This window comes from Alligator mississippiensis, chromosome 1 (assembly GCF_030867095.1).
Source record: "Alligator mississippiensis isolate rAllMis1 chromosome 1, rAllMis1, whole genome shotgun sequence".
Taxonomy (NCBI): Eukaryota; Metazoa; Chordata; order Crocodylia; family Alligatoridae; genus Alligator; species Alligator mississippiensis.
Genome location: NC_081824.1, coordinates 266250386 through 266265287, shown reverse-complemented (window position 1 = coordinate 266265287; position 14902 = coordinate 266250386). Strand labels below are relative to the sequence as shown.

At 40.7% G+C, this 14902-nt stretch overlaps 1 protein-coding gene across 1 annotated transcript in view; it reads right to left on the bottom strand.

Annotated features, from left to right (window-relative positions):
- Positions 1-14902, bottom strand: part of CRYBG3 (crystallin beta-gamma domain containing 3) — a 155092-nt gene that overhangs the window by 132373 nt on the left and 7817 nt on the right. Inside the window, exon 2 of the mRNA XM_059720590.1 lies at positions 1755-1833. Coding sequence (XP_059576573.1) covers positions 1755-1833 — 79 coding nt within the window. The remainder of the gene's footprint in view (positions 1-1754; positions 1834-14902) is intronic.

Sequence of the window (14902 nt, the reverse complement as noted above, 5' to 3'; positions counted from 1 at the left end):
GGGTGTTAGTATCTGGAGTACACATACATACTGAGCACTATAGCTTGACATGCTGTTGATTCTGGTAGGGTCTAGCCCAATGACCTTTGTGGTAAATCACAAACTTTTGGCTTTGCAGTACATAGAGGTGGTTTCGTGTGACTGTAACAGTCAAAGGAGATGACGGGCATGCGAGCATACAGTTGTGGTTATTCTAACAGGGATGATGATGGTTAACTGTAGATGCACATTATGGACTGTCAAGTGAACAGTGTCGGTCACAAGACAGGACAGTAAAAGTACAGATAAATACACAGCTAGATAGATAGCTAGACAGATATACATCTATTTCTATCTAACTAGCTGTCTATGAAGAGAGACAGAGAGAAAAATATATATTTATGCAAAAAAAAAAAAAGTTTGTACTACATATAAGTAAGTGCCAAAGTCTTGATCAAAAGTGTTTATGGATTACTTGTTCTAAAACTTGCCAGTTTCAAAAAACAGCAACATGCATCAATTCTGGATGAACCAAAGTATATACTATATACAAATTGTTACAGCCAAGTTTAATTTCAAGGTTATTGTTTTCAAATTTGCTCCTCACTTCAATGTGCTCAGAGAGAGCAGGGTCTGACTGTAGAGGGAGAAGGGGCTGCCAAGGGAAAAAGTTGGGGGAAGTAGAGAGCCAACGAGCCATTCCCCATAATTTTTCCCCCTGCTGTAGTAGTATAGGAAGGAGACAAATTCAAGGCAAACCTTCAATAATATATCCGGAAAATTATAACAAATGTATACGTTTTCCATATATAGAATCTGATTACTTGGAAGGTTGCCTTATGATCATGATTGTCTTCTATTTGAGTAAATACAGTATTCGATGAGGTTCTTGTCATGATTTCACTCCTTACAAAGATGAATCAAATGAGATTATATTTGAACTGTAAGCCATTTGGAGCAGGGCCATTTCTCTGTGTATCAGCAACACTAAATCAAGTAATAAAAATGCAGCCCAGGTTAATAACAGTTGAAAGTCATGGGTCTACACAGTGGCCTACCTGAATTGAGTTGGGTGACTTACATCAGAAACCTAATGGATAGTTGCCCAAATCATCATTTACATTAACTGATACTCTTCAAAAGACATGAGCAATGGGACCATGTTCTGAATTGTTGTGACTACAGAGTGAGCCACAAAATGGTTCCAGGTTGCCAGGAACTAGATACAGCGGCACAGAGGTGACTTTAAAGAAAGGTACATTACTATTTTCTGAGCTGAATAATGTGAATAGTATTCTGGAATGAAGGGCCCTTCTGCAGGAATGGCAATGAAATTAAGCCACAGTATGGTGAACATATATTAACACTGGTAGGACTAGGGTTACAGCAAAATCTCATACAGATGCTTTTACCAGTAATTTGTATCATTTAAGGGCACCTTAAGTTTTAGAATGAAACTGTCTCTGAACAGAAAAGACTTGGCGTTGATAGGCTATATGAAAAAAAAGCACTGAGGAGATGCTTGACTTTATATACGAAGGGGCATGGACTTTTCCCCACAATCTTGAATCACAGACCATATTTTTGCCTTTTGTTACTGTAGTAGCACTTAATGCAATGGAAGCTAGACCCCCAACTGTAAACTCTAGGCACCACCATGACATGAAAAACAAACAAACATATCCTAGCAAGAGGCAGAGGAGGAAAGGGGGCAGGGGGAGGAAGAAGGGTGAAAAGAAACTTTTCTTCCAGGAAAATAATAAATAATCTCATACCTCTAACACCTCTGGGAGAAGTGGATTTTTCTGTTTATCACTTCTTAAACTTGTGGTTTCATTTTTCTTATCCTCAAAGCTGAAAAACAAAAACTAAAATTGTTTTCACTGTTTTATATATCTTCCTTATTTCGAGCTACTTGCCAAAGGCATAGCATCATGCAATTCAAAGGCAAAACTGGATCATCTCTTAAAGAAAACATGTTGTACGTAGTTATGCTTTCAAAAAATTGACAAAGGAAGACCTACAAAAACCTGACAATACTTCAGTTGAAAAGGCATACTATACAAATAGATGAAACAGAAATACATATGCTATATTACATAAAAAACAAATAAAGCTGCAAAGTTAAATGTTCAGAAGTAGGACATGTCATTATTAAAGTCACTAATATAATCTTAATTAAGCCCTCCTATACATTATTTTCTGCCAACAAGTGGAGTCCTGTAGAAGTACAGAGGATTCCTGCTCTTCTTAATGTCCATTGCAACAACAATATCTGGCCATCAGAAGGAAAAATTTCAGGAAAAAACAACTCCATACTTGCTATCATGGGGCTGGAGCATAGCTGACTGCTCTGCACATATGAAAAGTATATGCTGGTTGGCACAATGAAGTTAAAGAGGTGGATGGAGCACCTATAGTGCAGGTGGAAGTGCTAAAATATTCTCGAAAAATTCTTGCAATCAATTTGTTAACTCGGCACTTATTGTCCTCTAATATTGTTCTTGGAAATGGAAGAGCATTTATACTAAAACTAGATTTAATAGGAGTCATGTTGTGAGAGACACCCTATAAGGAAAAAATTCAACCCAAGCAACTAAAGTCAGGGGTCAGCAACCTACAGCCCAATGGCCAGAATTGGTCCAGGAAGCTCAGACATCAGTGGCAATTCAGTGGCAGGGGAATTTGGAGGCATTTGCTGGGTCACATGCGCAGTGGCAGCCATGTCAGAAGCCTCAGCTTGCCTTGGACCAAACTGCATTATTTCAGCCCGCTGTGCCTACAAAGGTGTTGACTGCTGGCTTAAACTCTAAGCAGATGAAAGCAATTTTAAAAGGAGAAGTATCAACATCATCTGCAAGCAGAACTACATATAATAGGGTGACAGATACATCCTGCCTAATCTCAGGCTTACCATTTCCACTCTGCATGCTGAGAAGAAAAGTAGTATGTGCTGGCATTTTTACAAGTATGTGCAGGGGGGAGGGAGAATGTTTTACATTAAGACATCCTGTATTTAAAGAAACACTCTGTGTTGCAATAAGATCATACAATCTGACAAAAAGAAACTGGTCCAGTTATATTCAAATACACCAAAGTTAAATGCATGTATGTATGCCACTTCATGGTTCTTTATTGAGTATAAAAAAAAATAACTGAAAAGCTGCTTCTAAATAAAAGGGAAACATGCCCTCTGCTTATTTTTAGTTTAGAAATAATCTGCCTGGATTTGTTGGAGAGAAAAAAAAGTGAGCCAGGAGCTCTCAGGGTTTGGCCAGGGTTGTATGTATAAAAAATTCAAAAGATCTTTTTTCCCCAAGTGTTTTTCAGAAGTTTTAAATATGCATTAATGAAGGCGGAGAAAAAAAACCTAAACAAATTGTAAAGTAGCCTGACCAGAAGTCCCTTTCCCTCATAATTGGATAAAAACAGGAGCAGCTATTTCTAACACTTAAAAAAATACATATATTTTAAGTTTTAGTTTTATACCCCAGAAACAGAAACGGGTGTTTCTTTCCTCAATTTTACAGATAACATTTAAGTTCAGAAATGACTGAAACAATCTTTATGAACAGCATTTAAAAATGTGTTTAAAAGTACTTGGATATCTTTAAACCTGATCTAGTCATTGACAAAAGAATAAAAGAGCCAGTCCACACTGCTACCTCTCTTTAAAAAGGTTGATGGGTCAAAACAATAGCCTATAAATTCCTTGTCTATTCTTGAAAGTGTTCAATAAAAGAAATTCTACAATCTCTTCTGTGTTGTATGTCGCGCTACTAGAAGCACTTTCTTACTTTTCCCCTTTTAGTGAAAAAAACTACTCTCAGAATTGCATGGCTTATCCTGATGGTGACATGCCTAACATCAGCTGGAGTTCCATGCAAACAGAAAAAGAGATGAAGAATGGCACTGATATCCACCCTGAGTTTCTCCCCTTTGCCGTAGGATGTTGTATCTTAAGGAACCTATCTTGTCTACTTTGAAAAATCTCATCCTGGCTTTTGTCAAGTATCACAGTTATTTAAAGACCATTAGAATGCCAACCATTCATTTCTCCTTTTTCTTTTAGTGTCTCTTTTATATGACATGTTTTCTAAGCCTTCTATAACTTCATTGCCTTCTCTTACGTGTTGTCTTTAGTTTTTTCAGTATAATACTGACACACAGCAGCTTTATTATGGCCCAACGGACAGTTCAGCTTACTCTGAAATAGTCAGAGATACAACGATAAGAGGTGAACACAAAAGAACAGACAGAATTTTACTAACATAAAACAAACAAACTAACTTGCCTATTTGACTCCCCATCCCCATACAAATGTTTCCACGCTACTGAACTTTTTTGCTTTATTTAGTAAACAACACTGTTCTTAAAGGTCCTTGATGCATAACAAGTTGAGTCATATAATGCAAATAAAGAAATAAAGCTTAAGCCCAAAAATTCTCTACAGAAGACACGGCTCTTGGATTGTTTAGAATAAGACTTCATTGTTTTGCTTTCTTTACTTGAGACTACCTTGCAGAGCAGAGACCAATACGTATATCTTAGCTGGTGTTAGATCTTTTATTTTGGGAATAGGCCAGCTATTGCTGAAGGTTCTTGATGATCTAGGTCATCATTCTTCTATTAAAGAAAATGAAACATGGAATGAATTTCATCCACGAATGTTATGCAACTGAGGGACCTGCAAATACTAGAACACATTAAAATATTTTTCAAAGCAGAAAAAACTAAAAAATGGAAAAGGACATTAAGTTGTACTTTAAAGGAAGATTGCATAAATCTATATGATGCTAAAACATAGGTGAGCTAATGGAACTGTACCACTCCTTTTGTCATAACAGGTCATCCTCTACACACAACCAGTAAAACATACTAGATGCATGCATACAAGAGGGTTTCATTCAAGATTTATGGAGGATAAAGTAATAATATAAAGTCTGTTATAACATTTTTAGGCAGTTACATAAAAATATGCTCCAAAATACTAAGCTAAAACTATCCAGTTCAGTTTTTCAAGCAGCACTAAAATTCCTATATTTTATTCCTGCACTGATAGTCTGAGTAAACACTAGCTACATTTTATCACTCTCATAAATACATGTTCTAAGCTTCCATTGTTTAAAATACTTAGTAGCAGAGAATGTTCTGTAGGATATTTTTTGTAAAAATAATGAATCCCTGAGCAATGTAGATACCCCTGAGATACCATGCAGCACTCACCTATTCTACGGTTGTTAAAAGGGAAGACATATGGCAACTGACAGCATGTGTAGGTTCGTCAAGATGACTGGTCTTTTTTCACATTCAGTAAGACTGAAGTCTTCTAAAAGTTCACCTCAGATAGGCGTGCATAAGCAACTACTCAATTCTTTTCTTACATGATGAGTTAAGAGTTAATTTTACAAGGTGCTGAGCACTCTGTTCCACTTCGGCAAAGCCCTTTAAAGAAGATGCCAAACTTTATCGACATGAGTATTCCTACTGAAGTCAAATGGAGTATTCCTATGCTTAAAGTGCTTTGCTGGATCAATCCCAGCAAACAGAACAATTTCAGCACTTCCACTTACTAGTCCATGAGGAGTGATCCTTTTAATGAGACACGGCTTGTAGATCATGCTTTTGTTATATCCGGAGGCTCACTGACAAGACTATCTCTTAACAAGAGTCAAATAGCTGAGCACCTACTACGTTGCCATCCAATGCCTATACATGGCAGAGAGGATGTGTGATGTTTTAAGCAATTCTATACTCAAATGACACGAGCTGCTATCAGAAACGCAGAAGGTCTAGATGGCTGGTGAGAATAATCACTCCCAAACTGCATCGTGGGCATCTCACCAAGGGACTTGAGTATGAGCCATTCACTAATACTCACAACACTGTATACTACATATTAACCCCATTGTACAGAAAAACCAAAAACAAAGAGATTAACTAACTTGTCCAAAGTCACAAATTCAGTGATTGAACCAAGACTAGAATCCAAGTCTCCAAGTCACAGACACAATCTATGATTTCACATTGACTTTCTATTGTTATTGTCACTAACCATGATGGCCCAGGAATATGTGAAAAGTAAGATGTGTGGGTGGGGTCAGTTAATATACTTTATTAGGTTAACTTTATGAGTGGGAGAGACATCAGACAAAACGTTCGTCTTAAGGTTTGAGGGAAAGGCATTTTATACCCCAAAATTTATCTAACAATCTCTCCCACCTGAAAGTTAATTTAACCATCAGCACAACCAGATGACTAACCACCAGCTAAAAAAAGCAGGAATTTCCCTTCCTAACACTACCCTGCTGCTGTTACCTCCTGTTTTGCCAATGTGTATTTTGTTAATCTCCATCATTCCTGCTATTTAAACAGTTGAATAAATTTGAGCAACAGTATAGTCCACTGTATATGTTCAGCCTAAGCCTTTGTTTATATAATTTTCTAATGCTCTCCATTCCTCTAGTGTTGAAAAATTCCTTGAAAACTGGGACAAGTGGCACTTGAACCAGAAGCAGCTTTTTCAACCAATATTTTAATCAATGTACTTGTACAAGGAAGGATGGATAGAGATTATTACTCAGGAAATGAATGTTCATTTTAAATAGTGCTACTTACAGACAGACAAAACTATGTACAAAGAAGAAGCAGATAAGCAGAAGTACTCAAATCTAGATCAGCTAAAATACATAAGGGATTATGGTCTAAGAACCTGCACAAAGGAGCAAGTTGGACTACATGACTTAAATGGTATTTTCCAACTTTCTCTGTAAAGGCAGAGCAGATAAAACTATAAACAATTAAATCTTCAAAGGCTACTGAAATTATTTTTGTATATATATATATATATACTGGTAAATCCACTTCCTCCATCTTTGTTCTTTACAACAATCTCTCAGAACTTCAATGTTAAAAAAAAAAATCTCTTCCTTTACTAATACTCCCCACCCATATTACATACACAATAGCTAGTTAAGATGTTGTTTCTTGCGATGTAATTCTTGTTGTAATTCTGGGAACTGACTTTTCTCTAAAATGAAGAGCAACAGAAATAAAGAACAAAATGCATGAATTTTGTCAACAGAAGAACTAAATTTGAATCTTACTATGATGAAACTGGAAATTAGGATACTTAGTGCTTCCTGCTGTGAATTTGCTCCCAGATAGAACAATTTTTCAGACAAGCTACATTCTAATAAGACTGCATCACTACAAATAATATGGAGGGGGGAAGAAAAGGGGCACAGGGGACGGGATGTTTTGAAGACTCTGTGGGAAATTTATAGCTAGTCAAGGTCAAGGCCAACAATTATAAAACAGGTTCAGAACTTATACATTGGCTCCCCTCTTGGCATGCAAGCTTATGCTGGCCAGAACAGACATTGCTATGTATGGGTTCTCCAACTATCTATCATTAAGGGAGACTACTTCATAAATAGTTTGGCCCCTAGCAATCATCAGATTAGCCTATTATTATTTTTTTGTAAATGGGCTTCCCTTCAAATTGATCAAAAAGCTAAAGCCATTTTAGATGGTGACTATAATGGTGAGAGAATCAGTAGTGCCTCATCTTTGTGATCTCAGTGGATGCCAGTAAACTCCATCATAAACCAATTCTATTTTTGGTCTGCCTGGTAGTAAACAGAACTGCTAATAAAACTGCCCTAATGTATGCATCTGTGCAACCATCCCCACAGCACTATTGAGATCAGCTGCAACATCCTTGCTCTCCATCCCATATTTTCAATTCAGTTTTACTAAAGGCACTGTATTTTGGTTAGGGATCTTATTTACAGAACTTTCCCTGCAAAAGACTCCTAATTTAGCCTGTCTGAAATTGGGTATAACATTTTTACCTCCATTTTTCACTGGATTTTTTTTGGGGGGGGAAGAAAGTGGGAGGTTGGGGGATATTCCAACCCCTCCATACCAACACTTCACTCCTCTTTGATAGACTGATTGCTTATATCTAGGACTTTAAAGCCTCACAATGTCAAATCACGTTCCTTCACTTTTGTTCACAAGTGAAGACCGGGATAACATTCTGTTTAAATTTGCAAAGTATATAGCAGCTTTCAGAAAAGCATCCCATACTAATAAATGGTAATATCTAGTAAAAGTACAATTATCCAAGACCTTAAATCTAAATGAAGGAACCTCCCTGGAGACATGAATGAGAAAGAGCATTAGAAACCTAAAATTCTAGCAACTGTGGATAAACAAGACTATGGTGTCTATCTCCAGAGACTATGACAGATTCTTAAATTGCAGTCTGTGGAGCAAGTGGTGGTGTATGAATTTTGTGGCAGGCCTGCAAAGAACTCCTGTTGCTCTCTCCTATGTTTCATCTGACAAACTGCATTAGAAAAGGACATCTAAAAATACAGATGCTTATATGGAAAAAAGTAAAAGTAAACATACGTCCAAATTGGTGCACAGACCACGATGATAATCTAGACTTTAGAGGCATCTGTATCACAAACAATTCCTTGTGTAGGTACTTCTAGACCAGGGCTGTCAAGGTTCTGGACAGCATGGTGCCACACATCCAACAGGCTGCAGACCTCTCCGGGTTTCTCCCAGCTGCACAGGCCATGTGAGCAGCCAGTCTGGGGCAGTGCAAGCAATTTGGCTCCCTTCATGCTACACAGGCATCTCAGTCTTCCTCCTGGCTGTGCTGCCTTTTTTGCCACACAAGCAACCCAGTTTCCCCCCTGCCAAATAGGCAGTGAGAGAAGCCTGGCTCCCCTCTGGCCCTGTAAACATGTGATCAGTCCAGGCTCCATGCCTCCCAAGCCCCACAGTGTGGGCAATGCTAGCAGCACAGCTCTTGCATTTATGCAAGCACCCTGCTGCTGCCTAACCCCACCCTGTTCCCAGAAGCATGGGCAAGAATCAGAAATTGGAGAAGGAAGAGCCTGGGGATCCTAGCAGCTACAGCAGCAGGAGTAATGGGGGAAACTGGCTACTGAGCAGAAGCTTGAGGGTGGGTGTGGGGGCAGGCACATTTTGACCCTTTGGGGGTTGGATGTAGCCCACGGACTGCCAGTTGGACAGCCCTATTCTAGACCATGATCAAGTCAATTAATCTTCTCTCAGATAAACTGAATAGGATTAATCTTTTTACCATTTCAGATTAAGGCAGGTTTTCCAGATCTTGAACTGTTCTTGCACCTTCTCTGAAAACCCTTTCCAATGTGTCACCATTTTTTTAAGAATGACATCTCCAGAGCTAAACATGGCATGGCAGAAAGTGTGATGGTAGGACCTCATATCAGATCTCATCATACCTTATTGCCAGTGCAGGGGGAGCCTGGAATCCCCCTTGCTGGATCCCTCTGCACTGGCAAGTAGCAACCTCCTGCAGGGCCCCCATCTACAAGGGCACGTGGTAACCCCCTATGGGTGTGAGCCCCAGCCTGGCCACATGTTCAACTAATGGTGTGACAGGAACCAGCCGCAAAATTATTACATATTTTACTAGAGGTGCACCAATATATAGGTCGCATATCGGATTGGCACCGATAAGGAAAATTAATATTATCAGCCATCAGCTTTTTTTTGGCTGGTGTAGCCAATATCGTATTGATAAATATAATATGCCTTCTGACTGGGGCACAGCCATGCATGCAGCCAGCAATACAGCCGGGCAGCATGGAGAGCAGTGCCCTGCAGGTAAGTCTGTAAGGGGAAGGGGCAGGGGGAGCAGATCGAGGCCCTCACAGCAAGGGAGGTAGGGAAGGAAGGAGTGGGACAGGGGCTGGGGGCACTGCCTAGCCAGGGTGGTGTATGGGACAAGACAGAGCCACGGGTGGCTTGTCCAGGAGGCACAGGGTGGGAAGGGAAGGCGTGTGCCCCCCCAGATTTGTGCACAGGGCAGAGGCGGGCTGCTCACTGTAGGCTCATGGCCAGGGGCGACACCAGCCTCTACAGGGTGGGGCTGGGTTCAGAACAGACAGGAGTGGGATGGCTCAGCTGCATGGGGTGGGCAGAAGCAGCATTGGGAGGGCTGGCTACGGGACGGGGGGTGGGGAGGTGATCAAGGTAAATTTTGGGGTGGCTAAAGCTTTCCCAAGCACCTCCCTATCACCACCCCAGCTCGGGGCTCTCCACTCTGCTGCCTTTGCCCCAGGAGCCCCCACTGGCCTTATGTCCCTTGTGTGCCCCACAGCCGGGGCTCTTGAGGGAAAGGCAGCAAAGCAGAGTGCCTCAAACAAGGGTGGCACTAGGAGGGAATTTGGGGGGGGGGCTATAATTACCCCAAAATTTGCCTTAGACCCCCACAGTCACCCCTCCCAGTGCTACCCACCCCATGCAGCTAAGCTTATCCCACTCCTGCCCACTCTGAGCCCAGCCCCAGTCCAGCCCTCCCACTGGGAAGAGTCTGACACTGCCCCTGGCTCTGAGGCCACAGGGGGCAGCCCACCTTCATCCCATGCACAAATCTAGTGGGGGGCACATACTCCACCCCATGCCTCCGCTGGAATATGTGCAGCAGTGGGGAGTCACCCCCTCCCCACCCCGCCACGTCCCTGAGATGAGCCACCCATGGCTCTGACCCATTCCTCGCCCTAGCCCCAGGGGCCCATGGACTGCCCTGGCTGGGTGGTGCACCTAGCCCCTGCCCCACACTTACCTGCAGGATGCTGCTCTCCATGCTGCCCAATTGTGCTCCTGTAAATCAGTTATTGGATGGATACTGGCTGATATGGCTGGTCAATAATCAGCTTTAGGTATTAGCCAAGAAAATCTTTATTGGTGCACCCCTACATTTTACATTTTTTGTGTAATTGTAACTTTGAGACTTATTCCTTGTTTTATCATGCCATTAATTGCATTAACCTGTGGCCAAGTAACAACCTAAGGAGTAATTAACTGGTTAATCATGTATTAAGTGTAATATGTGCCAAGGACCTCCATATCTTATTCCAACTGTTAATTCTCAGCAAAACTTGTAATCTTATTAAAAAAATAATCACCATCAAATTTAACAGGCCTATCTTTTATGAAACCATGTTCATTGGCATCAATTAGGCTGACACCTTTTAATTCTTGACTGGTATCCTATAATCCGAGGGCCTGCAAAATACAGCCTGCAAGCCAGATCCAGCCCACCAGGCCATTGTTTCCAGCCCACGGGACCCCTAAATAATTTAGAAAATTAATACTGATGACTTCTATCTGCTCAAACATGACAGGAGCCAAGGGCAGTAGAACCCAGGGGCAGCCAGCGGCAGGACCCAGCAGCAAGTCCCGCCAGGGCCCCCCTGCACTAGCCCTCCCACTTCCACCAACCAGAAGCCTCTGCCTTATAATATTGAAATTATAATAGTTTTTTAAATCAAATTAAGGAATGTTTTAGATATTCAATTTTTAGAATATAATTTGGTACTTTTTTGATTCTGAGATGGCAAAACCCCTTGCTGAAAGGAGTCTTCTGAGGGCAAGGAGAAGGACTTCTGGTGGCAAAGGACAGGGGTTAGGGGGCAGGACTTCCAGTCATAAGGTGGTGACCAGGGGGCAGGGCATCTGTCAAGGGGTGGGGCTACCCATGCAACCCTTGACAGCTTGCCAAAACTCGGTAAGCATCCCTCCACCCAAAATAATTGCCCAACACTTGTATAATCAGCCTTTCCAGGATTTTCTCACAAGTAAATATCAAACTCTTTTTTTAAATAGTCACAGAGCATTATCTTTTTCTAACAAGTCTGTTACAATAGACATTCCTATAGGGTACATAACCCTTTAACAATTTATCGCCATTTGCCACCCACCAACCTCTCGCTGCCAACACCGCTGGAGGTGTCTGCGGGCAGTCCCTGATTGCCGCTGGCTGCTGTTGCCGGGGGTGTCTGCAGGTGGTCCCCAACCGCTGGTCAGCACTTGCCTCTCCATCCCCACCACTGCTGACAGTACTGCGGCTGCCTGCAGAAACTCACCGCTCACCACCACCAACAGTGCTGCCGCTGCCACCTACAAGAGCTCGCCGTGCCCCGTCATTCTCCGGAGGTTCAAAATAAATTGTTAATTTGAGAACAGAATCAAGGACAACGAGAGACTTCAAGCAACCCTTGAAAGCACTTTCTTTCCCAGGACACTGGCAAAGAAGGGCATATTTTAAGGAAGAAAAATGTGGTCTTGGAAAGCTAATTCAAAGGCTTATAAATGGTGCCAAACACCGGATATGAAATTCTCTTTTCTTTCTCTACAGTGCAAACCCATGATGTTTTGCATGATTGTTTATGGCTCAAACATTGCAATTGTTACCTGGTTGGTTAGACCTGCTCTGAGGACAATTTGGGCCTGACATTATATGGGATTACCCCTGGAAGTAAAGTTATGAATGCAGTTGCCAGATCTGAGCCTTAGACTGCACACTGATCATTCTACTCTATTCAAAATACAGGAAAAAAAAAAAGAATGGGAGAAAAAGGAGCAAAACAAAAAAAGCAAATGTTAACATCTTAAACCTGAAAATTGTAGAAAAAACAAACAAATCTTGTGAGAGCATTCAGTTTTGAAAACAGGGTATTTTCCACTTTTTTAAGTTTTAAATTAAAATTGTTAACTACCTCTACCAAGAGCCAATCTATACCAGGAATCCCATTGTGGCTAGAAATAATCTCAGGAGAACCAATGTTAAAAGTGAAGTTCCCTTAGTCTAGAACAAGACATAACCATCTTGCCTAGGGTAAAAGAAGGAATCAGTATCAGCACCGGAATCTGGGCATGGAAGTTTCTTGTTCCTAAATTTTAGGGCATGTTTTCTCTCTGACTACTACAGTTGATAAAAAATTAAAAAAAATGCATGGAGTCTATGAAAGTAAAAAAGTGAATTTAGGGACAAAAAGGAAAGGGGTCACCCACTACTATATTTGAAGCAAACAGAAATGAGGAGGATTCAGAGAACGTAGAAGTAGATGAGAAAAACCAACAGAAGAAAAAGTCATGAACTCTGGCAGACGATGGGTGGGGGTGGGGGGAAGGAGTGTGACAAAGTTATTAGTCAAAGAAAATAAAGGGTCTGACGTAACTTGAAAGAGGTTTGAAGTCTAACATTGTCCTCGATTTCTGTTCTCAAATTAACAATTTATTTTGAAAATTACTGTGCTTCCCAGATGGGGTTGAACATTTAGAGTCTTAAAACTGAGATTATTTTACAACTCTGATGTTTTCTTCATGAGTTTATGCTGCTGATTTACAGGTTGCTTTTTACTGTGCCAAAATAGCATTATTTTAAAATTTGTGTACCATTGTTCTTCAGTCACTACATAAGCTACAGAATGTGTGCTGTCATGAGAGAGAGAAATTTTACATAAAAAACACACTATACTTTGGTAAGTATTGTTAAAACATGATAAGTCATCCATGCGTTAGGTTTTTGGAACTATTCAAAATCCCACATATATAGCACAACAACTGTAGACTCTGGACTGACAATGTCCCTTTAAATTTAAATTCAGTTGAAACTGAATAACTGTATATATAATTAAAACAAGCATGATAGTTCAACATTATCCTCGTTGAATAGCTTAACTCAGCATGGCATGCAAGGGAACTGAATAGTAATACAAAGGCAGGAAAACAGAAAAAGAAAAAAAATCTTTCTGTGCTGGGGAGAGTTCAACCTTGTGCATTAGGATTTTCACAGACTACATCAAGGTTTTTCTTCTGGCATCTGTCAAGCATGACAACCAACATTAGTATAGAATTCTCTCCATCCACTCTAGTTAAGTAGATCATGCAAAGTCCATAGTGTGCTACTCAAGTAAAAATGTTACTATTTGCTGGCACATAAACATCATGAAGTATCAGAAACAGATCTGCGGTCATTTAAATTTGACAAGGTTATAAACTATTGCATCCATTAGAAAATGACAGTCAGAATCAACTAGAGAAGTACTTTAAAATTTCATGTTTCCAGGATCAGTATCCAAGAGTGCCATAAAATACAAACATAATTTGTGCATGGAATCTGGGAAGATAAGTTTTAAACAATAACTGTTTACTTGCAACTACCTTATTTTTATTAAGGAAGATTATAATAGCATTTTAAAGCAGAATCTTAAAAAATGCCTTGTAAAATTAATTATGAAAGAGAATTGAAAATTGATCCCAGCTCTTTTAGTAGTACTGTAAACTATCAATAAAGTATAGGTCAGTGATTATCAATTGGGGCCCCATGATATTCTTTTAAGGGTATTGCAGGGTGCCACACAATATTAGCACTGATTCACCTATATGTAATTCAGAAGATACACTCAGAGATTTCAAATAGGAATCCATAGTGTCAAAAACATTCTGAATTGTTGTGGTCTGAGTTCTTTGCAAAATAATTTCTCTATTATTTTTCCATAGCCAAAAAATGACTGAAACTAGTTTTTGAAAGAGGGTGTCACTCAATTCAGAAAAGTTATGGAGAGGTATGTTGAGTCCAAAAAGGTTGAAAACCATTGATACGGGGGCTCTCCCTACTCAAGAGGTTCCCTCAATCTAGAGCAGGAAGTATAGCAAAACCGTTGTTATCTGGCACTCGGGGAATGGAGGGTGCTGAATAGCCAAATATGCTGGTTATCTGAGAGGCCCGAACAGGAGTCTTTGCCTGTTCGGGCCACTGCCCCTCCCGCCGTGTCCAGTGCGCTGCTGCCCCTCTCATGACGTCAGTGTGCCAGGGGACAGGGAGGGGGACCCCGGGTGCACTGGGGAAAGTCTGCTATGCCCTGGGCCGTGGGGGCTCAGCAGCACAGGCTGCTTTGCCCCAGGCCATGGGAGTTCAGCCAAACTGGAGGTGCCCGGCAGGCACTTGCAGTTTCATTTTTCCCATGTCGACTGGCATGCCAGTTAGTAGGGCATGCTGGTTTGTAAGGTGCCAGATAATGCGGATTTTACTGTACTTGCAAGTTCAATGCAAGGCAATCTTTAG